This window comes from Oryzias latipes, chromosome 10, assembly GCF_002234675.1.
Source record: "Oryzias latipes chromosome 10, ASM223467v1".
Taxonomy (NCBI): Eukaryota; Metazoa; Chordata; class Actinopteri; order Beloniformes; family Adrianichthyidae; genus Oryzias; species Oryzias latipes.
In genome coordinates, this window is record NC_019868.2 from 25528028 (window position 1) to 25552189 (window position 24162).

The following is a 24162-nucleotide window of genomic DNA, read 5'->3' on the forward strand; positions in this document are numbered from 1 at the left end:
CCTACGGACCAGAGGGGTCGAGTTTGTTTCGTGATACTGCTTTGAGCCGGTTTTCCCATACTTCCCGTCTTGTTTGTCTCAGAGAAAACTGGCGCGGTGGCCTTCTCCCCGCTAATCACTGTCATCAGACGCTAATGATGCCTCAGAAGAGTTCAGAGCAGGCAGCAGGGGTCACGCTTTTGTCCCCTCCCCTACTGGGCAGACGGAAATCAGTGATCATCAAAGAGTCTGTGAGATATTTGCTGTTAATAAAAAAAAAATTATAATCCTCTCATCCTCTTTTATCCGGTCTTTTGACTGCATAATTATCAGGTTGGTCAACATCATAATTAGAAATGATTGCAGGTCTTTACACTGGTTTTAAATATCACAGATATAGTACGGGAAATTGCTTCCAGCTAATGTACTTTTTTTAAATTGTACATTAAAACGTAAGAAGAAATTTAATAAGTCTTAATCTGGGTTTTAATCATAATTATCTTCATTAATTAAAAAAAAATCCATTCCTTCCTACATCAAATTTAAAGATTTCCCATGCTGCGTGTGGGACTGGCACATGGGAAATCAGGGTTCGATTCCCAGGGGGTATAACTAGCTTTGTCCAGTGTGGGTCCTTGGGCAAGACCCAACTATGTAGCTATAAGGGGACCCAAGTCTGGGTCTCCCTGTGCCGGTCCCTAGCCTGGATAAAATACAGGGTTGTGTCAGGAAGTGCATCCGGCGTGAAAATCCCTGCCAAACCAACTGTGCAAAACATCTGATTCACTGTCTGATTCACAAAAGGTGAACGACAATGCAACTTCACATGGAACACCACACGTTTTTCCTTCAATTACTTGAAGTTAGTACTGTATAACACAATTTGTTCCATGCAGAAGCAGGTCTTGCGCGGTTCTGCCAACTCCTCAGTTTGGAAGGTTTCTGTTGGCCTAAAGACATTTAATGATGCCATCCATTTGATTTGGATATTATTTAAATAAAATGTAAGGGAAGCTCCAGGACTGACACTGAAGGGTGAACAGAGGAAGTTTATAGCTACTGTCAGGACTGGTGATGAAAATCACCTTTTTGGTGTTTTTAACAGGTTCTTGTGACATTTTTTTTATGATGGAGGTAAATAATATGAGTGTTTCTTTATTCAAATTGTTGTGAAATCAGGAGCAGAGGAATAAAAATGTTTTGAAAAAGAGCTTATTTATATCATAGAAAATACAATGGGTGTCCCACAAGCCCCCTGCTCCGCCCCGTTCTTCTAGACCAATAGATCCATATTCTTTTGGGTCTGGCATCTGGCTCAAAACTGAGAAAAACTAACCTTTTTTTTTGCATTAGCAATGTTAGGTTAGGGTTGCGAGCAGCTGTAAGCTGACGGGTTTATACAAATATACACCTTGTATTTCCAAAGACTCATAACCCCTATTGGATCAGTAACATATGTCCAATACAAAAGGCCATCAGCTCTCATCTGTTTGCTGAGCTGCTGGACTGGACAAATGGACAAAACAAAAACTAATAAGTAATTAGATTTTACAACAATGTAGTTCTTCCAGTTTTGGTCTATTAGTAAAATTCCAACACAGCTTACCAGCATCTTTGCCAAAGATACAAACATGACCAGAGCATCCATCCACACCCCCAATGTGAATGCAAAAGAACCCAAAGTTTAAAACCGTGATGGTGTGTTTTGTGTCTGCAGATCAACATTGCAGCAAAATCTTACAAATGCTCCAAACACACAAATATGATGCAGAGAAACGGTTCACTTGCAGTTTGTTTCAAACCGTCTCATACTGCTGAGCTCAGAGATGATGGTGATGGATGGCTGATGTCGACTCTCTGGCTCTGCCTGAGCTGCCTGCACTCCTGCCAGCTAAGCGTTGGATGCACTTCATCCATCCATCCATTTTCTCCCTCTGTTTTAGCCCGTGCTTCCAAAACGTTGGTACACTTGGGTCAGAGTTTCTGTACAGGAGCATTCTTTCTTATCAAGTTTGTTTTTTTGTTTTTGTTTTTTAGAATGTATTTTCTTGAGAGAACTGCACTTGTAGTCATTTTCTGGCCTTGCACAGTACTTAAAACTGGAAGCAGAAGCCCAAGATCTCAATCTGAACTAAAACAGGATTTAGGCAGAATACAGCTACACAACTCCATCTGTCCTTTAAGAATCTTTACAGTTCTTAAAAAAAAGACCTAAAGCTGGACAGACTGAAGGAGGCAGAACAAATTCCTCCAGTAACAAACTAATGTAACATCTGGTTGGTCATAATATGAATCAGAGACAGTCTTTTGTGCTACAGACCTGTTAGTGTCTATTTAAGCGGTTGCTGGAGGCCACAACCACGGCAGATACAGCAGTAACAACTATTAAGGCTTCATCCATCCATCCATCCATCACTCTTCAAACACCCTCCTTATATTTCCTCCAGCCAACAATCACACTCACCCAATCACATTCACCTCTCATACAGCATATCAATCTGAACCCAGAATCACAAAACACTAACTATGAGGAGCAACACCAAATACAATAACACTAAAACAATGCTGGTCGGTACACTGTATTTGTATCAGTGCAAAATTTACTATAAAAAGGAGGATCAATGATTAGAAAGTGTTTTAACAGGCCAGGAGTCCTCTGAAAAAACAACGAGTTTGTCTGTATGTGTGTGTCCGGTTTGTGACAGTGTGTATCGTTTGTGTGTAATGACGATATTCTGTGAGCACACACTCCTCATTCTTTTTCTACCAAAAAATAAAGAAACAAAAATAAATAGAACTTCTTATTGTGAGTCTTATGTTTACAGTTATATTTGTTTATGGAGAAACCCTTCTGAACAGCCGGGAAGACCTGAAAGTTTTTATTTATTCTTCTATCACCAGTCAGAGGAGACTCAATGTGGAAGGACATTAGGGATCCGACAATTCCCCTTTACCCAGGATTCAGTTTAAACCTTGACTTTTGGGTCCAAGTTTTGTTTTGGCTTGATATTAGAATCCAACGGAAAAAAAAAACTCTTAGAAAAATCAGATTTTTAATTTGCTAATTAAATTGGCTCATGCCGACAAATGTAATAAAGCAACACATAATGAATCCTTCTTAAATTTAGCACAACACCTGTGTTTGACACCTTCAACGTCATCGTGCTAGTATGCAGTAGGGATGCAACAATTCACTTTCCTCATGATTGGGTTTAATGGTGTAACATACGAGTCCCTTCTGAGCAGAGAATTGTGGCATCTCTAGTGGACATCACTCAAAACTTGATCCTCATGGGGCGATCAAGCCTCCACTTTTAGAGCATGTTTCTATCAATTCCTACATCAAAACAGTCAGACTTTAACGGGTAATGAAGGTCATGAGATTTATAAAAAGTCTTAAAACATTTTTTTTGTTTTTTTAACCCTTTTACACCGAAGCTTTAGATCCAGTGTTAACATTTTTTCAACTACTGTAACTTTTCACTGGTTTATGTAATTAATGTAATTCCAGCCAATTCCGGAGCGGAGAAAAGCAGCTTTGGATTGTCATGCAACACTTTGCGTTGGTGATCTGTTGCATTATAACGTAGATCCAATACGAGAAGCTGGTTTTTCTACACATCAAAATCAGCTGATTCACGTGGATCACGTGAGCGTTGAAGGAGTTACAGTATGTCAAAGAGAGTCTGTTATTTAGGGGTTGCTGGAAACATCTCCAGTGTTTAAGGGTGTGTAGCTGTGTATGGAGGAGACATAAAATAATAATAAGCTTTATTACAGACTCAAGGTCCATTTGCCACAAAATACACAAAACATCTAAAAGACTTAAGGATAAAAATAGAACTCTCAAACAAGTATAAGAACAATGTCATAAAAAGTATTTAAAAAAATGTCTTAAAAGTATAAAAATCAATCACATAGGAATATTAAAACAATTACATAAAAGTAGAAGAACAGTAAAATAACCAGGTATCATAAACTGAATAAAAAGACTAAATTTGCTGACTTAAAAAAAAACAAAAAAACATAAAAGTTTTAAAAAGACAACCGTACTTCCAAAGACTCCAAATAGGGGATTGGTATCTAAAAGTGCTGTGCTTTACATTGGTGAGATTTAAAATGATTTCATTATTTGAAGCATTAAGACGATTAATAAAACCATAGATAAAATGACTTAATGAAACTTGGAGAGTATTAACTCTAGCACCAACAAACAAACAGCGTGCGCTGCACCACCGAGGCTGTTTTAATAAAATTCTTAGGGCATCATTATAGGCTACTTGTAGCTTGAAGCATGAAAGAAGCAAAAACGGTCAATTTAAAACATTTGAGCCTTTTATTTTAGCTTTTTGAACTAGTAGAAAAAACTGCTGGTTAAAAGGACAAATGATTTAGATAAGATTGCTCCAGATAAGCATAGAATGATCTTAATCAAGTCTTTTTCACCCATTTGTGGTAAAGATATAAAAGTCTAGACCTTAAAAGATGATCTTAAATTAAAAAATAAATAATGCTAAAACATATGCAACAACAATGTTGAACATAAATTGGTGAGAAAAATGCGGGAGAAGGTGAAGCAGTTTGATAAGAAAAGCAGCAGGAGGCAAAGAGAGAGCAGAGGAAATATGAGAAAAATAAACATGCAGACCGAGGGAGAGGAAGATGGAGAGGGGTAAGATGAATTCTGTGGCATTTATCTGTGCATGCTGTTAACAGGCTTATAGCAAATGAGTGCATGGTGTATTATCAAGCTTTTACAGCCTGAAGTAAAACACAAAACACTCCCACATTTATAGTCTAACCCACATGCTTCTGTGCGCACAGACAAGTGCAAAGAGTGTGCCGACACCAACCTGTGCTCGCGAGCCTTTATGCCAGCAAACACACGAAGACACGCTGACAGCGTCTCACAGATGCACGCTCAGACTCACACTGTCATTAGTATGCTGTGGCACAACGCTTGTGAGGGCAGCAGAGGAGTATGATGAATATGTTTTTGGCAAAAGAGACGAAGGAGAGGAGGGAATTGAAAGAAAGAACAGAGAAAGGGGAGATGGAGGAGAGCGCAGAGGTTTAGAGGAAACCAGTGATAGAAGGAAAGAGAGGAGTCTTAATGAGTTCAGAAACTGACAGAAGAACAGCAACCCAATTACCACTGCAGGACTGTCCTTTGTCTCTGTCTGTATCCCTCTATCAAGGCAAATGCAGCTCTAAAGATGTGCTCTTTGTGGAAAAGCACAGTTGCAGCTGGTAAAAATGTCCAGCCTGAAGGTAAATGTGGTTTGAAAGAGGAGGAGCAAAAACACTGACAGGCTTTCTGAAGTGCTCCCGTGCCCTGGTAGCAGCTGCACTGTTATGACATGCAACATTCAACCGAAAAGCATGTCAGAAGAAATGTGTTATAGCTCTGCAGCCTGAGGAGTTTGCATCAGGAAGGTGAAGGTACTAAATGCCGACCGGCTGCGGTAAACGGCGGCAGCAGGGCGTCACAAACAGCTGCAGCTTTTTCTCCCATAACTTTATGTCTTAGTAATATTACTGTTGATGATGCTCAAAAGCTGGTGGATAAAAATAGAGACGAGACTTTAAAAGCTCCACTGTGGGGCCCACTCTTATCAGCAGGAGCAGATTGTTCCGCGGTCTCGGAGCAGCCACTGAGTCACCTCTACTTTTCAGTCTCATGTCTGGTGAATCAAGTAAGAGCTGGGCCTTAGACCCCACAGATCCCCGAGGGTTGTAGCAATACATACAGCCAGAAATGAAGGGAGGGCCCAAGCCATGTAAAAGTTTAGAAACTAAGAATAAAATCCATCCTTTCGTCCATCTTTCATGCCCTTCTGGGATCACAAAGTTGCTGGAGCCTATCCTAGCTGCTGTTTGGCAAAGGCAGGATGGCCCCGTATGGGTCGCCAGTCCATTGCAAATCAAGAATATAATGTTCAAAAAATATATATAATGGACAGGAAACCATTGTAAAGATGCAAAAATAGGGGTGATATGCTTCCGTCTGCATGTTGGTTAACTCTTTGGAGCGGAAGTGGTAGAGCTGCTGTTCCCAATTTGTCAATCCATGTGTCAAAGTGTCCCTGGGGATGACAATGAACCCCACATTGCTCTTGGTGGTTGTGGTTTGGCGTCATTGGTTGGATGCGTGAATGACGCTGTGAATGTTAGGCACTTTGGGTCTTAACACAAGGTAGGAAAATACTACATAAGTATACTCCATTTACCATTTAACACTAGCTTTAGCTCCAGTGTGAACATTCTGTGGGCTACTGTAACACCTTAACCGTTTATCCAATTAACGTATTTCGTGTGGAATTTGAGGCGAAAAGCTACTTTGCGCCGATATGCAACACTTTACAGTAGTGAAATGTTTACACAATTAACATAAATTAGCTTTACACCAGTATGCAACACTTTATTAACACGAATTTAGGCAGCAAAATCAACTATTTGTATTGTTGTTTATGTATTTCCCTAAATTGGATGAAAGTGTAAACAACTAGATTTCATCAATCCAAAACTATTTTTTTCATTCAACTGGCATGTTGCCGTGATGCGGTATTAGCTAGAAGCTGTACAGATAAACTAAAGTAAAACGAGTCTTGCAAACATATTCCGGATCAAAGCTCTTTCTTTGGGACATTAATATTTAATTTCAGGCTTCAACAGTTTTTTATTAGATTCCTAAAAAGTCAGTGACAGATTGAGTAATTTTTTAACAGAAACAAAAAAAAGCTTATGAGCGCATTTACACTTAAAAAAATGATTTGACATAAAGAGTCATCTATTTACAGAGAATCATGTTGATCAAGTCTAGAGTCTAAAATATTCTTTGACAGCAGTAGCTTTGTTTGTCTGCAGTGACTTTAATGTCAAATAATGGTCTGTTAAAGTGATGGACAAACGTCACTATCCAATCAGTGATGTCCTGTGATACCTACTTTTTCCAGTTTCCTCTTTGCGTCATTTTTAACATTTCATTTTGATTTATGAAAATTACATTTTTTTTCTGGAACGTTTCATTTTGTCTTTTTCTTTTATTTATTTATTTTTTTGAATAGGTGTAGTTACAGAAATTGTTTTGATTTCTAAAACGTAAAGTTTATTTATTTTTTAATTGTTGTGATCTTTCTGATGTTTTTGCGTTGAGTTAAATGTACTTCCGGGACACCGTAGTTAATCCTTTAACACCCATAATTTCGCAGCGACACCTAAATAAGCAGGCTTTTTGAGAGACTGTAAATCTTCAGCCGTTCACACGATCCCCATGAATCAGCAGATTCTGACGCGGAGAGAGGCGGCTTTTCACCGCTATGCAACACATTACTAAGTTAGAGCTGCAGCGCCGCTTTTCTCCGCGACAGTATCTGCTGATAAATGTTGATTACGTAAACACTTCACAACTGCACAGTGCTGCATATCAGAATCCGCTGGAATTATATTAATTGCGTTGAAAAGTCATGGTAGTCAAAGGAATGTTACTGCCAAATTTTGGCGTTTTTTTTTTATCTGCTCCAACTGTCGTGCACGGACCCAAACTGAACAACTTAGTCAATCATTCTTCTTCGAGGTGTGTTACACCTGCACACACATACAGGAATGAGACTTTTAGAATCGCGACAATTTTGCTTTTTTTCCTCCCACTGAACGACTGGGCGCACCTGTGCGACCATTGATTTTCTTTTTCGAGCGCACCATTGAAAAATGCAGTCGCACTCCAGAGCCCAGCCGTATGAGCCTCAAGGGAACTGTACTTCTGAACCTGTACTCCCCTTAAGAAGCAGCTGCTCCTCTCCACGACCGTCCACATGCCAGAAAACCCCAAAAACTTTGTGTTTATAGAAATTAAAAGGTATCTAGTGTGTACATCAACCTTTTTAAGCTCTTTTCGTTTTTTATCCACATTAGCGAAAGCCTGAATAAGTCTGCCATTGTTACTCTAGCCCTATTTTTGACATTTTTATTCTCCAGCATAATATAAAAATGCCAGAGAGCTATTTCTATGTCGGATTCCAAGGTTTTGTTTGCAAGAATACAGCTTCCAATTAAAGATTTATACCCAGTTATGAAAATTCTGGGCATCCCAGCTGACTCAAAATAGAAAAAGTTTGCTCAGCCACACCATTCATCAAAACGTAAAAATAAAGGTTTATGTATTCTTTCCAAACTATCTCCTCGCAACTGTGTGCTTTGGGAATCTGATGAGCATGACTGACCTTCACAGATTCAGTCTCAACCTGCAATTGAGTGCCTCAGTGTAGTTATGCAGTGACCTCTAATCACAGTTTTGGTGTGCTTAAATGTGAAAATGTTTTATAAATAAAGAAAAACTGAGAAAAAGATGAGTGGGTTTTTACAAAGACCGTAGTGGAACAACAGTTTTTGAGGCCTGAGTTTTTGTAACAGTTTTTCCCTATGCTCAGGAGCCGTTGTTTTGGTTTTATTCACTGAAGTTTACTCTCTGTATAACCACCGTTTTGTCAGTAAAAAGATGCTACCATACACCACAGCTATGTCATCACTAACTGCATGTATTCCTTGGATAATGACAGGTTTCATGTTGTGTCTCAGATAGTGGCTGTATCCCCTCTTTCTGAAGAGCTCAGATGGTGTCATCCACTATAGTGTAGGCTGGAAAGGCTTTTCTGCAGACGAGCAGCTTAATTTTTCCACAGAGAAAAGAGCTGCAGCTCCTAATAAACCAGGAAAGACAGATAAGAAGTAACAAAGTGCGAGGAAGTAAACTAGACACTCGGCACAAAACAGAGCAAGGAAGAGTGTTTAAGGTTTGAGGAGTCGCTAATCGATAAGTTCAAAAGGTTGCAGAGTAAATAGAGGTCAAACTGCACAGGCTTGAAGTCAAGCCAGTAAACACGGCAGTCTTGAGCTCATGTGGGAAAGGATAGCTTTTACTGGTTTTGTGTGTTACCCACGGTCTGTGCTTGGCATTAAACTGACCCAGGAATAGGAAGATTGGTTAGTCTGCATTTCAACCATGTGATGCGCATTCAACATGTGGTTTTCACACTGGAAAAGCAGGGAGGGGATTCTTTGTCTACAGTTCACTAGCGCATGTCCGCCGCCTACAGTTGGAAGACACTTGGTGCCACATGGCGAAGCGGTGCAAATCTTACTTCAGGCTTTTTCTTTTACTGGAATACATGAAAGACATGGTGTCATATAATTCCAGCCGGGCACAAACTGCAATAATTAATTTCTCCTAAGAAAAGCCAGCCCATACTTCTATGAACAGGGATGAATGGGCCTTCCTGCTCTCCCACACCTGGAGCAACATCCTCCAGCAAAGAACGGACATCAAGGGGCGGAGTCACTTGTCAAAGTTTGACAGGTGACTCCGCCTTAGTCACAATCATCTGTTTTTAAAGACGTCACACACTACCAGCTGATGACGACCCTGACGAAGCCGGAAGGTATTCCCCCGAAACATGTCGGTACGTTTTACAAAAAACAAACCAGTGTCTGATAGAAAAAAATAATTTAAGGACTCGGTATAATTTCTCCTCCGTTAGCTATTAACCAATTGTTGGCACTTCTGAAAAATTTATAAGGGACGCCATCCAAACGTCCCTAACAATTTTGACTCCCTGGTGGTCAAAGTTCAACCAGGTTTAACTTGAAACGTGCGTTCAATGGCCGTGTTTTTGGTACATAAAGCCCAAAAACGGCTTTACAAAAAGGTCATTTATTGCTGTTACAATGGGATTATGGATCTTCTGACACATAAGGTGTATATTTGTATAAACCCCATTTGTAATTTAGGTTAAACATTTTTATTATTGATTTTATTTGTTACCTTATTTTTGTTGGCCCAGACGGAAAAGAAGAGGGAAGACGAAAGAGGGATGTTAGATGGGGGGGGCTAAGAAAATTAGAGGTTGATAACAGAAGTTTGAAACATGAAGCAACAAGTGGGAGTTTCCATTCATTGCTTTCAGGTAGTGGTTGTGACCTGCTTCTTATAGTCCAGTTGTAGCCGGTCTCCTAGCCAGTCGGTAGTATTAGTAATTAGTATTAGTAGTAATTGGTAATACTCCACATTGCTTTGGTAACTAACACTGCTAGTGCTCTTGTCTACATTATGTGGCTGTAAATATGATACCGTACCATTTTAACAGTAAACTGAACCCTGTTTACCCGTCTGCGAGGCAAATAATAGCCAACTTCCATTAACTTTTAAAGCCAAGCCAGTTTTTGAGTAAAAGCTGGGGCTATACCGTTTGAAGATAAACGATATCATTTCTGACTTCTGAAGAGGACATAATGAGGGGAATTTATACCATCCAATTCAACAGGATTATAAAAGAAAGGGGAATTTGGACAACATGAAGAAGGTGATTTGTTGGGACCACACATCTGTTAATCACAACAAATCCTTAAATTTTCACAAAACGAAGCTCTAATAAAACCAAAGTATAGAGTTTAGGAGTTTATTCAGACAGACCTCTGGTTTTTCAGAAGATTCATAACCCCTGTTGGTACAGTAAAATATGTCCAACACAAGAGGCCTTCAGTGTCCTTGCTCAAGACACTGAACCAGCGCATTAGGCCTTAAAGCAAGATATATATATATATATATATATATATATATATATATATATAGATATATATATATATATATATATATATATATATATATATATATATATATATATATATATATACGTATATATGGACCTAAAAAATGAACAGTTCTTTGAATAAAAGGAAACAATTTCAACTTTCAAATTCAACTTTTAATTGAGTCCACTTTGCAGGCAAATGTTTGAATATGAAACAAAGTGCCGGTTGGAGATGATTGACTCTGCTGTGTTTTCATTCCTGCAGCCCTGAGAAAGAGTTGCATGAGAAACAGGATTTTAAACTGAGCTGTTCGAAGTGCCTGAAAGAATCTCTCGCAAAGTCAAACGACAGCATTAAGACAAGGATAGAGCCAAGTGCCTGCTTGCTGTTTTTGGTGTAGGCGGCTTTAAAGCCTCGTTAAGGCTGCTGTGAAACATCAGGATGTTTGGCACCTACTTAAAATCTTTTTTTTAAGGAGAAAAACGGAAGTGAATATTGTCAAAATAAAATGAAACATCTCATTTTCTGCCTGTTTTATAGAAAAAACAACGGTTGTGTTTGAACTACTGAAAAATGTGTGAATAAATTCCAGTTGGGATGATCTTTATTCCAATCTGAGTAAAACCAGCAGCAAGATAAATATATTCACAGTCAAATCCCCTTTGTGAGACTTACAAGTCTCCAGAAGTCAAAGATCTGAGGAGGTTTGTTGTTCTCGCCTCCAGGTCTGAATCGATCCATCAGGAACTTCTCCAGCTCAGTTAATCACCTTCCTTCAGTGGAGTGAAACAACAAGCCAGTCGAGACAAAACGTCCCGTTTATGTTCAAGTCATTTATGTTAATTGCTGGTTTATGGTGCTTGAAGAGAAATTACAGGATGATATTTGCTGAATTTCAGTTGAACATTTTTGTTTTGCCACTATAATTGATGTAGGCATGTACTAAACTGTCTGGAAGGTAACAAAGGGTGGAAAAAAGGTTGGAGGGGGAAGTGTGTCTGAAAAAAAATGTTGTGTTTTTTCCCCTAAAATAAAAAGAAATAATGGCATAAAAAAGATGTCTATAATTAAAGATGGAGACCGTGCAGCATTGAGATGGCAAAAAGACTTGAAATGAGAGAAGTTTTAACACTTTATTTACCCCATTTTTCCAAAATATGATTGGTAAATAGTAATCTTGTTATCTTGAGTGACATCTATTTTAGTTGTCATTGCAAATGCCTTTACACTTCTATTGATGATCATCTAAATTTGTAAAAATATATCTATGTATCTATATCTATATATACATATATAGATATATATATATATAGGTAACGCTTTATAATAAAAGTCCTTAATAAACTATTTATAAGACATTAACAAGCACTAGTAATGTTTTTGTAAGTTGCTTATAAGTACATTACTTATCATTTGTTAATGTCTTACAACCAGTTTAATTAAGCTGTTTAGAAACTACGTATATATGTATATATATATGTATATACGTATATGTATATATATATATATATACGTATATGTATACATATATGTATACATATATATATATATATATATATACGTATATACATATATATATACATATATATATATACATATATATATACATATATATATATATATATATACATATATATATACATATATATATATGTATGTGTATGTGAATTTCCTTTTCTGTTGTAAATCATGACAAAGAGGGGGGGTCTACCCATATGTCCATATATGACGAGTTCGGGTGCAAACATGTTGGTATGGAAACTTCACTGGAGTTGGAAATTTATAGGTTGATTAAGATTTTAAGTAAAACTGTAGGCTATTTTGTACATTTTTTAAATATTTATGTGTCTAAAAATGAATTACACGGTTGCCAAATGACAAAAGCTTCAGCGGCATGTCATTTCCACATATATTTTTTGTGTGGTAATATTTTCATCTAAATGAAGCTGATATATTTGTTAATTTTTATTGCATTTTTTGGATCGCTACTTTGCCTTTATGTGTGTGTGTGTGTTTTCTTTATTAGAAAGTAAAAAAATCCCTTCATTTGTGAAACTAAATCTCACTGAATTTGGTTTAATTACAGGTTAATATTCAAATCTATTAAAGGAAATATTAATTGCTTAACAGTGGTGTATAATTTCTTACTGTCAATATGCATGGCTGAATCGGCAGCACAGCGCTGTCCACAAACGGGAAACTAAACTTGTTTTTCTGTCTGTGTGCTGACAGGCGCCTGACAAGAACAAAGCCAGAGGCACAACGGCGAGGTAAGACATCTGGAAAATCTGAAAGAGCATATGATCAACCACAAAAGACCATATTTTTTAACCTTTTTTTATGGATTGGGGTTAATAAATAATGAAATATTTGGTCTAAGGCTTATTGGTACCCAAGAAGCTAAAGCTATGACAAAAAAATTGCCATTTTAAAAAGAAAATACATATTGGTTTTGAACCTAATGGCAAAATTTAGAAACAGGAAATTATTAAACAAGATAATTTAACATGAGATGCTTTAAAGAAAGTAGGAGTTTGCCCGTTTGAATGCAGACCAACATCAGATAGCTGAGTAATCAGATATTATTTGGCAAATTATGTGATCATGAGAAAATCTGGTCTTCATGGTAGTCCAATTTTCTGACATTTCTGTTACTTTCAAGACTTCACTGTTATTTGGAAAACTAACAATGCAGAGGATTGAAGCATTTGCTTTGCTAGCTATATATGCAAGAGAAACAACACGTTGCTGCTGTCGTCCATTTGTATCCCACAAGATAAAAACGGTGGTTGACTTGGATTTCCAACCATTACCCATGTTTTACATTTTGTTTACACATGTGCAAATTGAAAACTACAAACTATACTGGATGAAGTTGAGCATGCTGGCAGGAATTATATACGTGCTAATCTGCTTTTTAATTATTGGAAGAAACATCTCATTACCTTGCCACTCGAAAAATCACATAATCAGGTAATCAGTTAAAGATCTGATGATTTGTGTACAATAACTTTACTCAATGATGATACAGAATATTTACTGACGACAGTTTCTTTACCCGCCACCGATAATAATAAGAATGTTCTATGGATTTATTGGAGAACCATTAGAGCACCGTTTATGTATGACTGAACAATTAGTTGATGCTGCAGCCAGTGACTCTGCCCCTCCCACCTACATTTAAAGCATACATGGATTTTTTAAGTCCAGTAGAAGTTAGCAAAAAAGGAAAAACACATTTTTCTCCAAACCCTGTAACACCAGAGCTTTAGCTCCATTGTTTCCATTCTGTTGACCACCGCAACTCATCAACCATTGATACAATTAACGCAAATTCAACAGATTCTGAAGCGGTTTATGCAACACGTAAGTAAGATGTTAGATATAGCTGCAAAGTCATTATGAAAAGTTGCTTTCCTCTGCGTCAGAATTCCTATTGATTGCATAAACAGTTGATGAGTTAAGGTAGGTCAAAGAGCGTGTTATTTAGCTGTTGTCTCCAGTGTTGAAGAGTTAAACAGGTCTTATCTACTTATTTGTCCTGAATACCAACCCTACTGCAGTAATTCTGGATAGAAAACATTTTTGCTTGAGATGGTACTAAATGTGCATCAGCTCTGGTCCTTGTCGTAGGCACACTGCACTGCATCCAGTATGTCAAGACGAAACTGAGTCTTATAAGGAAAAATTTTAAAGAAAATCAAGACTGAAAATCAGAAAACGTGATAAACGTAGAAAAAAATGCCTTGTGGGGAGATGTGGTAGGGAAGAAGTGCAGCCTCTTATTAAACAACAGTAGTTACATGACTCATTGATGTAGCCTATTTTCTTCTTTGTGCCTTTTTTTTATCTGGGTTTGAGATTTTTAATGATTCATTATTAAAAGTGTAGTGTGATAGGAATAAAAAAAAAAGTAAAATGTAGAAAGAAATGTGACCTATACTCCAGAAAATATGGTAGTATGTAAACAAATAACTTTTTTTTCTTTTTTACCCACCATTTTGGAATAAAAAGCAGCTCTTAGAACTATATATATATACACTTCAGACTGAAATGGTGAGTTTGGTTTTCACTGAAAAAGGTCATATTATTGGCTTCTGGTTTGAACATCTCCTGCTGTTTCTTCGCTGAATCTGGGCTGCCCCCTAAATTCCAGGAGGCCACAGATGAAACACTTTTTCATTAAAGAAAAACTACTTTTGTGAAGTTGCGCGCATCTTTGTTCTTTGCTTTGAACATTTTAAAGCATTCAGAACTGCCCGAGCCAGTCACGATTGTCCATGGAGGAACGTGTCAGCCGCTTGTTCACTGGTGAAAATGTTAGCTGCTAATAATTCTTGCAAACAGCTGACTTTGACACCAACCTCAGTTTCTCATTAGCTCGTTTTCCCTGGACGTTTTTTAAAGCCGACTGGTGTGTAAAAATATACGCATCATTTTAAACGAGGCTTGCTCTGTTTACAATCTGACAGCATTAGTATGCATGTCTGGAGCAACGACTGTGTGTGTGCATAGGGGGGAGTTAGAGTGAAAGTCTGCCTGCGCCCCAGGCCATGTGTTATTCTGCTACCGCTAATGAGCCCATTCACTCAGCAGCCCAATCTACTGAGCAGAGCACACACATCCTGCAGGGGCGCTGGGACTGGAGATGCTGCGAGCGATCCACCGGCTATATCCCCCACGGAAACAACACACACCGTCTCACTCCTCACACCATCCATACAGACGAGCTCTGACAGGCTCATCCACGTTCCAGCCGCTAGCCTTCTGTTTCACAGTGGCGCTCCTAAAACCCCCTATTATCCGACAACGTTAGGCAGCTTTTAGACTCCAGTGTTCTCACGTTGCGTCTTTTATCACGCTGAAGAGGAACTCGGCCTACGGTGATTTGAATTTTCCTTTTTAAGTTTGTTACTTAAGAGCACTTGACGTCTGTTAGATTCGGTCAATCCACAATGACGTGAGTAGAGATGGCATTTCTCCAGGTGAAACGGTCGATACAGTAAAAAGCCATAAAAAATGGATGCGCTTGCATTTGAGATCAGATATTAAACCGTTTGCTTTTGCTGTCAGTCACAGTGTAACCTAGGTCAAGAAACATGAGGTGATGGAATATTTCTGGCACAAAAGAAGGAATCTTGGCTTAGTTAAAGAATAAACTTTATTTTAGGCAGTAAGAAGGAGAAGCACAGCACTCTCCTGCCTCTCTGAGCGCCGCTCGTCTTCAACAAAGAAGCTGCAGCAAATCTGAAAGCTTGACTGTAAATCAACAGAACTTCTTCTCTGGGTTTCTTGAACATTTCACCTGTCATTTCACAGACATTCTCATTTTTTAAGCACTTCCTGCTTTCAGGCTGTAGATGTGAAGCAGGTTTTTCAGATAATTTAAGGCAAACGTTCTTTGTTCTTTGGTGGTGCAGAAGAAATGAAGAAAGCTTTTTACTGGGGTGCAGAAGCGACTGAGTTAAAGGGCTTTTATCCATGAAAACAGAACATCACGGCACAGAACATTTTCTTTCCTGTGGTTCTTTAGATCCAAGAAAAGAAACACTAAGCAGGAAAATGAAAACTTTCAAAGAAAAAGACAAAAATGTACACTTCCGATATATTTTTAAATACTCACAAATGTTTTAATAATTGCAATAAGACAATTAATGGACTAAATAAAAACAAAAATGTGAAAACCATAATTATTAAAAGCTGTTTTGATATTAATCTGAATGGAAAAATTATAAGGAAAAAAAGTTGCATTTTTCTAAGCCAGCTTTTTTTTAAGTTTTCGTAACACCCTATGTTTCTGACCTAAGACACTTAAAATCCTTTAATTTTGTTAATATTGTCAGGGAACCTTATAATCGTGTGCATCTTATGTGTGAATTCTGGTTGTGTTTACTTAGCTCAAACTGATTTTTAGTGCTACACGGTGCTCAAAAGTCTGTCCAAATGCTTCAGTACGACTCTGGTAAACTTTAAAAACCCAGAGCTTGATGGATTATTGGAGCATTCTGGGTACTGTAGTCAAAAGCCTGGCAGATTGACACATACTGTGCTTTAACTTCATGACCTGAAATGTTAGTTTATTGTTTGGTATTTTATGTTACAATTGAAGAGCCATTGTCAACAAAGTTTGATTTGTCTATTCTGTTAAACTCTCTGCATCGACTGTTTGTTACAGATAAAGGAAGTGAACATAAATAACACAGTTCACTAGAAAACTTCCCATCAACCCCTCTGCCTGGTACCTTTAGTGATTCTGGGTAGTGTATTCATACCACATTATCTGACTGTTTTGTGTCTCTCATTGATTGAAAATGAGAACTGGACTGAGTGACCCCTCCCACCGCACCTTCCAAACATGAATTACCCGCTGGCTCCAAGAAGCCAAAAAGACTTACTGAGATATAAACTGCTATTACTCAGATATTCTATTTGTCAGAATAAACATTGTTGTTCTGAACATTTTTTTTTGCCTATCCTGAGTTTTTTCATTACATTTTTTTGTGTAGTTCAACTCATTCAGGTTATAAACTGGCCAATCAGATGCCTCCATAGAGGTGTGTGGTCCCTGCTGGCCCCAGCCCCCCCAACATTCAGAACGTTTGACAGATTAGATGTAGTGGTGTGGACTTCCAACAGGTTCACTCCTGTTTGGCGAGAGTGGTTGCCATTGACACGATGACTCAGACTGACTTGGACCAATCACATGGGGGTAAAAATGGCAACTGTATTGACTTAATTTTGTTTAAAAATAGAAGTAAGACAATTTTCTACGGGTGACGTCACACGTAAGTAGCCTTGAAACGGTGCGCCTTCTCATCCAAAAGAAATACCTTACTTTCCTTGCAGATTTTTTTATGTGATTCTCAAAGCTAACCTCCAGAACAGAGCAAGCCTAAAGCTACAATTACACCACCCTTGGCAACGCGCGTTCAAGCGACCACTTTCAGGGAAAATTCCATGTAAACGCACGTATATGCACGCATATGTCGCTTAATGAAGCTCTACACACAAAACGCACTTCTTTTGAACACGCATTGGAAGTCAAACCAGTTGAACTTGGACCAATCAGGAAGTTGTATTTGGTAGTGATGTATAGGTAGCAAAACTGGGGGGGGGGGGGGGGGGGGGATCTCACATCAAGCCTCTGCCAACTGCAAGTTCATGCGCTGGTCTTATGCAGCAACAGTCCAGTGTGAACACCGCACTCTAAAAGCGTGTCCAAGAACCTGCTTTCAGTGCGTTCCTAGACACGTGGCCGCTGTAGACGTAGCATTACACAAAGGGTGGGACTTACTGACATTAATTAACCAAGTTAAAATAGTATCGTACTGCATCCTATGGCTTTTTCTTTCAGTTTAAAGTTGAACCTGATGGGTTGAGACCACACATCTTAAGTTTCAACTCGGCCATAAGTGGCTCTCAGTTCTGATCGACAACACAGACGTGTTGGCGGGTCACACGCGGCGTGGTTGCAGCTTGTCATTGTGCTCAAGTGCGGCGAGTTCAAATGTGATAGACCTCTTCAAACAATAACTGAGGCCCCGCAGGGATCGGCACACTACATATGTGCAAATGGAGGCCCATTATAGCCTTCCCCACAGTGCAGCCGCGGGCAAACACTGTCAAACATACACAAAGACACATACACACACACATACACACATCGCAAAGAAACTTGTGAGCAGGTGAAACCATAATAAAAGGACACAATTTTTCATATCCAGGACCCACAAACAACCATCGATCATAAATGTCTGCCTTGATTTTGTCAAAGGTAGTCGCAGCCTCGTATATTTTATATCAGTGTGTACTTACTGAAATGAAAGTTTCTTCATGAAAGATAAACACACACAAACACACACATTCCAGCAGGCTCATAAAGGTGAACATGATTGAGGGGGGAGAGAGAGACCGAGGAGCCAGCTGTGCTGCAGGAAGCTCTGCCAAGTGGAAGCAGAACCAGCGAACTGAAGGCAGATGATGAGACGACAGATGAACCGAGCACAGATGGCCTCCTGCAACATCACTTCACACTCCGGCAAGACCTTTACACATAATTTACATGCTTCCTCGTCCTCTCGTCACCTATTCTAAGGAAGGAAGTACCTGCGCCACCTCCTCCTCCATTAAAGCCTGTACCCGCTGCATGTTCGTCTGGCTCCAAGCCAACAGCTCCATTGTCATTCGTGGCAGATCAATTTTATGTTGCACCAAGTGGAACGTGTCCAAAATGTGCAAGTATCTATTGTGCTGTGATTTTCCTCCTGTTGATTTTCTCAGTGTTAATTAATGGTAAAAGAGTCCAAACTGGAGAATTTGAAAAGTCCACATCACTGCCTCGCTGAAAATAGTCCAAGATTGTACGTAGGAATAATTACCTGTTATTAAACCTAATCAAGGTCTTTGGCTTAATAGAAAAGGATGTGTTTGAAGAATTGCTGTAGCAGAAAAAAAGTCTAAAGTTTGACATAATTTAAGGCACCAGTAATGGTTACATTAACAGAAATGGCAAGCAACTCTTTTTCCAACAGTGTTTGTTCATTTGATTCACAATAATTTGAATAAAGAAATACTCTAATTTTGGTGCATCTTTAGGTATGCCCTCCATCATTAGAAAAATGCAACAAAAATATGTTAAAAAACACCATTTTCATTGGAGTAACTCTTTAAGGGGTCATTCATTCCGAGTACAAACATAGAAGGGCCTTTTGTGAAGGCTTTTCATCATTTTTTGCTAGTTTTTCTTTTTTTGCAGACAATGGTTGGTGTAAACACTAGGAATTTCTCAGTTTTCCGTTTAAAACCAGACGATGTGTTACACCACTGAACCGATTGTTGAAGAATCCCTGCTGCAGACGTTTGCATATATTGAAGCTGAAAGGGTTAAAAATGTGTTGAGCTAAATGCATTCAGTGCGACCCACTGACTGTACAGTAGATATGGACCGAGGGAGTGTGATGTCATCTATAGAAAATGGTTTACTCCATGCTTCAACCAAATAAGGTCATTTCAGTAGCTATGTTGGAGCCAGATATAATTAAGCAGTGATTGGTTAGAGTGGGACTGAGTCCTTATTTTCATGACAACCACTCTCACCAATCAGGAGTGAGCTTGTTGGAAGTCCACCCCCCTACCATGTGACAGCGGGCTACACGAAATCTGTCTAAGGCTTATAGATGTCGGATGTGGGGATCAGCAGGCCCCACATACTTTTATTGAGGCATCTGATGAGCCAGTTTTTAACTTGGATTACAAACTGGCCCTATATATTATTATATATTAGGATTATGAAGAATATTAAAAAAGGTAGCAGAGCAAGAATGGTTAATCTGACAATATAATAACTGAGTAATAGCTGTTTATGTCTCTAAAGAAGTCTATGGGATCTTGCTTTCTTGGAGCCACCAGGTACTTCCTGTTTGGAACGCGGGGGGCGAGGAGTCGCTCAGTCCAGTTCTCTCATACAGTCAAATGGTGTGAACGCATGTAGGCTTTCTAGAGAATCAGAAATTAAAAGTTAAAAGTGCAAAAGTTAAAGGAGTTTATCAATAAATGGGAGAAGACTAGCAGAAGTTTTATTCCCAATGTTTCTCCCCTCACGTTAGATTGACTTTACTTGACTTAAATTTGCGTGACATCAGACATTTTGGTCCGATTGCCTTCAACACTGACTGAATGAAAAACACAAAAAAGAACTAAAATAAAAGAAGTGTGAAACTTTCAGCATTTTCACACATTCCAGTGACGAGTATTCCAGCTCTTTAAAACGCTCCGATCCCATCAGATGGGCTCTTTTCACACCAGTGGCTCCAAAACCGAATATTCTGATGTTTGTGCTGCTAAAACTATTACAATATTCTCTAACATGAATTACTAATGAAGGATTTACCAAGGTTTATTTTCAAATATAGATTGTTGGAACAAGGAACACAAAATGCACAATTTCAAAAACTGATGTTTTAATGAAAAAACAAAAACACTGATTACTTTTACATGTATCAGTCATTAATCAGCAAATTCTTTCAAGAAAATGTTTGCAATCCACTTCAGGGAGCTAACTAATTATTGTTGCAGAACACCAGTATTTGCTGTATAAATTAACTGTTACACACACAACTTGTCGTTGCTCTCAGATGAACGGCTAACAGAAAACGAGGAGTCCGGTGTCATCCTTAACATGCAACTAGGGGAGATTATCGTACAGGGATCCCAATGAGGTTGATCAATGGATTGAGAATAGAGTTCTTCTACATTCTGCAAGTCAGCAGAAGAGAAGCCAGGAGAGCTGAGGCGTCAGTGCACAACACAATCAATACAAGCAGGTGGTGAACAAGGCATCCGCTGAGGGCCTGATCGAACATGCAAGTCTCAATCAAACAGGAGAAAATGCTCCTTTGATCCAAATTCAATGGATTACTGAAAAGCCTAAGAGAGGCCGACAGTCAATGAGGTTTGCGGGGTGACTAAAGGGAAGGGTAACCAAATGAAACACAGAAAAAGATGGCCGATTCAGCAACAAAAAGGACGTTGCAGGAATGAGAGAAAATGCAGAAAGTCCCCATGAAAAACTTACCAAACAAACATTCTGGCTATTTGTGTGTTTTATGGAGATTTGGGGTCTTGTTCTTCTCGGTTTATAGAAGTTCTCCCACTTGAAAAAATATTTGGACTTTTTTTACCTATCGGCTGCGTCTTTGAACCAACAACATAAACGTCTGAGCTTCTTTTCAAGGTTGTAGAACGAGAAGATGCTTTGCAAAAAAAAAAAAGATTTTTAAAGTTCTACTGTGGGTTTTTGTGCTGCAGAGAAGAATCACAGGCTCCTGGTTTACTGAGGGCATTAAGAAGCAGTGAATAGATTATCTTTTTTTTTTTTTTTATCAAGGCCGTGAGTTCTCATGAATGAATCATTTGAGAAAGAATTAATGAGAATCTGCGTTCTTGAACATTATAGACATTCCAGTCTGTTCCGCCGTTGCCTCGGAGCAAAGATTTGAGAATTCTCGATAATCTGACTCATAAACCTTTAGGTTGTACAGTTTTAATGATCTGATGACTGAAGTGAACTCGCAGCCACCTCTGCCGTCCTCGTTCTGAGCTGCAGCGCTGAACCCTCGCCGCTCAGTACGCTAACCCCCCCTCACAAAGTGCGGCTTTGTTGCAGCCTTCAAGAGTGTGGATGCCACGCGGATCTTTTTGAAGCCCACAGGACACATCACACCGACACATCGTTTTGTCGTTAGGCTTTCATTTCCCCTGTTGTGCTTGTGATTTTATCAGACGGATAAACAGACAGACACCCGAGTTTCTGCTGGAGCCTGAGGATCTGTCAGAAGCTGCTTTATCAGACCAATCTGTGTTGCTTATGCAACGCTGACACAGGTGCACTCAGGACAAACAGCGACGTCTCGGAATGAGCTCCACCGCTTGGATGTCAACTATGAAAGAAAACAACTTAAAAACACAAGTATAAAAGTTGGATTTAACTATTTTTTTTTGCTAACACTCTTTTACATAAAACAATTCAAAAAAAGGAAACATTTCTTATCATAAACCACACAAAACAAAATGTAAAACTGAAAACTTTAATAAAAAACCCTATTCATTAATAATAAGGAATAAGTGGAAATGGTTGCAAACAAATCCTGTTTATTGCTGTACATATTTAGTTATAGCTATAACTTTACTTTAACATGATCACAAATGTGTTTTTTGCTTAAATTTCAATATTTTGTGTTTTCTTTTTTGCTTGAATTCTTTAAATATAACACGCAAATATTAGTAATCCTTGGTGTGCAAACTGTTGTTTTTTTACATTGAAAATAATCTGTCTTTTCCCTTTAACACAATTCCTCAAGTTACATAAAAATCCTGATTTTATTGCATTAAAAATAAAATATGAAGGTTTTAAATTAAATTTATTTTGAATAAAATTTAAACAATTTTTAACCTAATAGGTGTTGTCAAATCTACAAGATTTTTGCTTTTAATTTGGGTTTATGTTGAAAATGTATGTATTGCATTACTGATTATGTAATCTAAAATGACTATAAAAGGATTTGAAAAATGATAAATTAATACATTGTTTGATTTAATTTAGTTTGAAGGCTGTTTATAAAAGCAATATCAAGTTGTCAAAAGTATTAGAGAAATGTCCCCAATTAAATGAAAATGACATTAAAAGCTTGAACAAATATAATAATTGGCATTTGCGCTCTAAAACGCAACAAAACATCTGTCAAGCTGCCACTCAGACAAACAAACTTCCTCCTGGAGGACACATGTCTCAACTTCAGCGGAACATCAGAGAAAAGTCGCTGAATTGTTGTGTCAGAAGCTGCTCCGTCAGTCTGCACCAGCTGGCGCTCCATTTTAATTTGGCACCAACTGCAGCATTAAATTATTTTTGACGGCTGATTCCTGAGAAAAGAGGAGGGGAGCGACCCAGTCAAGTATAACGCTGTCACATTCTTACAGTTCTCTTTTCATCCCGTTCTTCCAAACCACACACACATGCTTTCTGTTACCAGAAAACTAATAAAAGGCCGGCCCACTTGGTAAAAACGGACTAAAAACCTCTCTGTTCTTTTACTCCTGCTCCTTATAGAACTACCACCTCATTGTATTTGTTGCATGCTCAAACCTCATTTTATCTTTTAGTAAACCAATACAAAACACTAGGAAATGCAATAGATGTCCCTTTTCTCGTTATACTCAATCTCCTGAGGAGTTTCCTGTGCAGCATGAGAGACACTATTCATCTTGTAAGCATTCCAAAACAAAACATAGGCAAACTTAATGAAACTTCAATCTTCAATCCTTCTCCTGCGCGCTGCATGGAGACACATTCATGTTCTCCCAGAAATTCCTCTCTCATCCAACAATAAAGACGCATGAAAGGGACTGCTCTCACCTTGTTTTTCCTGCCAAATGTCTTATTGACTGTGTGGGCCGGCTCGCTTGGGAGGCTGATGATTTGAGTAACGAACCAGACACTCATCCAACAATCAGGTACTTAGATGAAGGAATCTGGGTAGTTTTTTGTCACTTAAAGAGAAGAGCTGCAGTTTGCTCTTTTGAACTCATTAATTCATAGGATCAGGTGCGATGAACGACTCAGGTTCTACTAAATAAGTTGTAGCCAATTAGAATCTTATCCTGGTATCCGTTTAGAGCAGGGGTGTCAAACTCATTTTCACTGAGGGCCACATCAGCAAAGCGGCTGTCCTCAAAGGGCAAGATGTAACTTATACATGTAACTAAATGTAATGAATAATAAATGTAACTACTCCTTAATGTTAAATAACTCATCATTTATTTATTATAACTTTTAAAAATGACAATTACAGTTGCATAGAAAACATATGTTTGCTTGTTATTCTAGCATAAATCCTTTTACATTTGATTTTGTCAGCTTAGGTTGTATGGACAGTGTTTAAGTCCTAATAGATGGTTGCCCAATCCCATATTTCAAGTCCAATTCCCCCTAGATATGAATAAATACACACCAATTTTTATTTTTTATTTTAGGAAATTAAAAACTTTTCTGCTCTCGCAGGCCACATAAAATTATATGGTGGGCCTTGAGTTTGACAC

At 38.4% G+C, this 24162-nt stretch overlaps 1 protein-coding gene across 2 annotated transcripts in view; it reads left to right on the top strand.

Annotated features, from left to right (window-relative positions):
- The window catches only part of aff2 (AF4/FMR2 family member 2), a 206348-nt gene that overhangs the window by 135389 nt on the left and 46797 nt on the right, over positions 1-24162 (top strand). For both annotated transcript variants that reach the window (XM_020706761.2, XM_020706762.2), the window contains exon 10: positions 12799-12836. In XM_020706761.2, coding sequence (XP_020562420.2) covers positions 12799-12836 — 38 coding nt within the window. The remainder of the gene's footprint in view (positions 1-12798; positions 12837-24162) is intronic.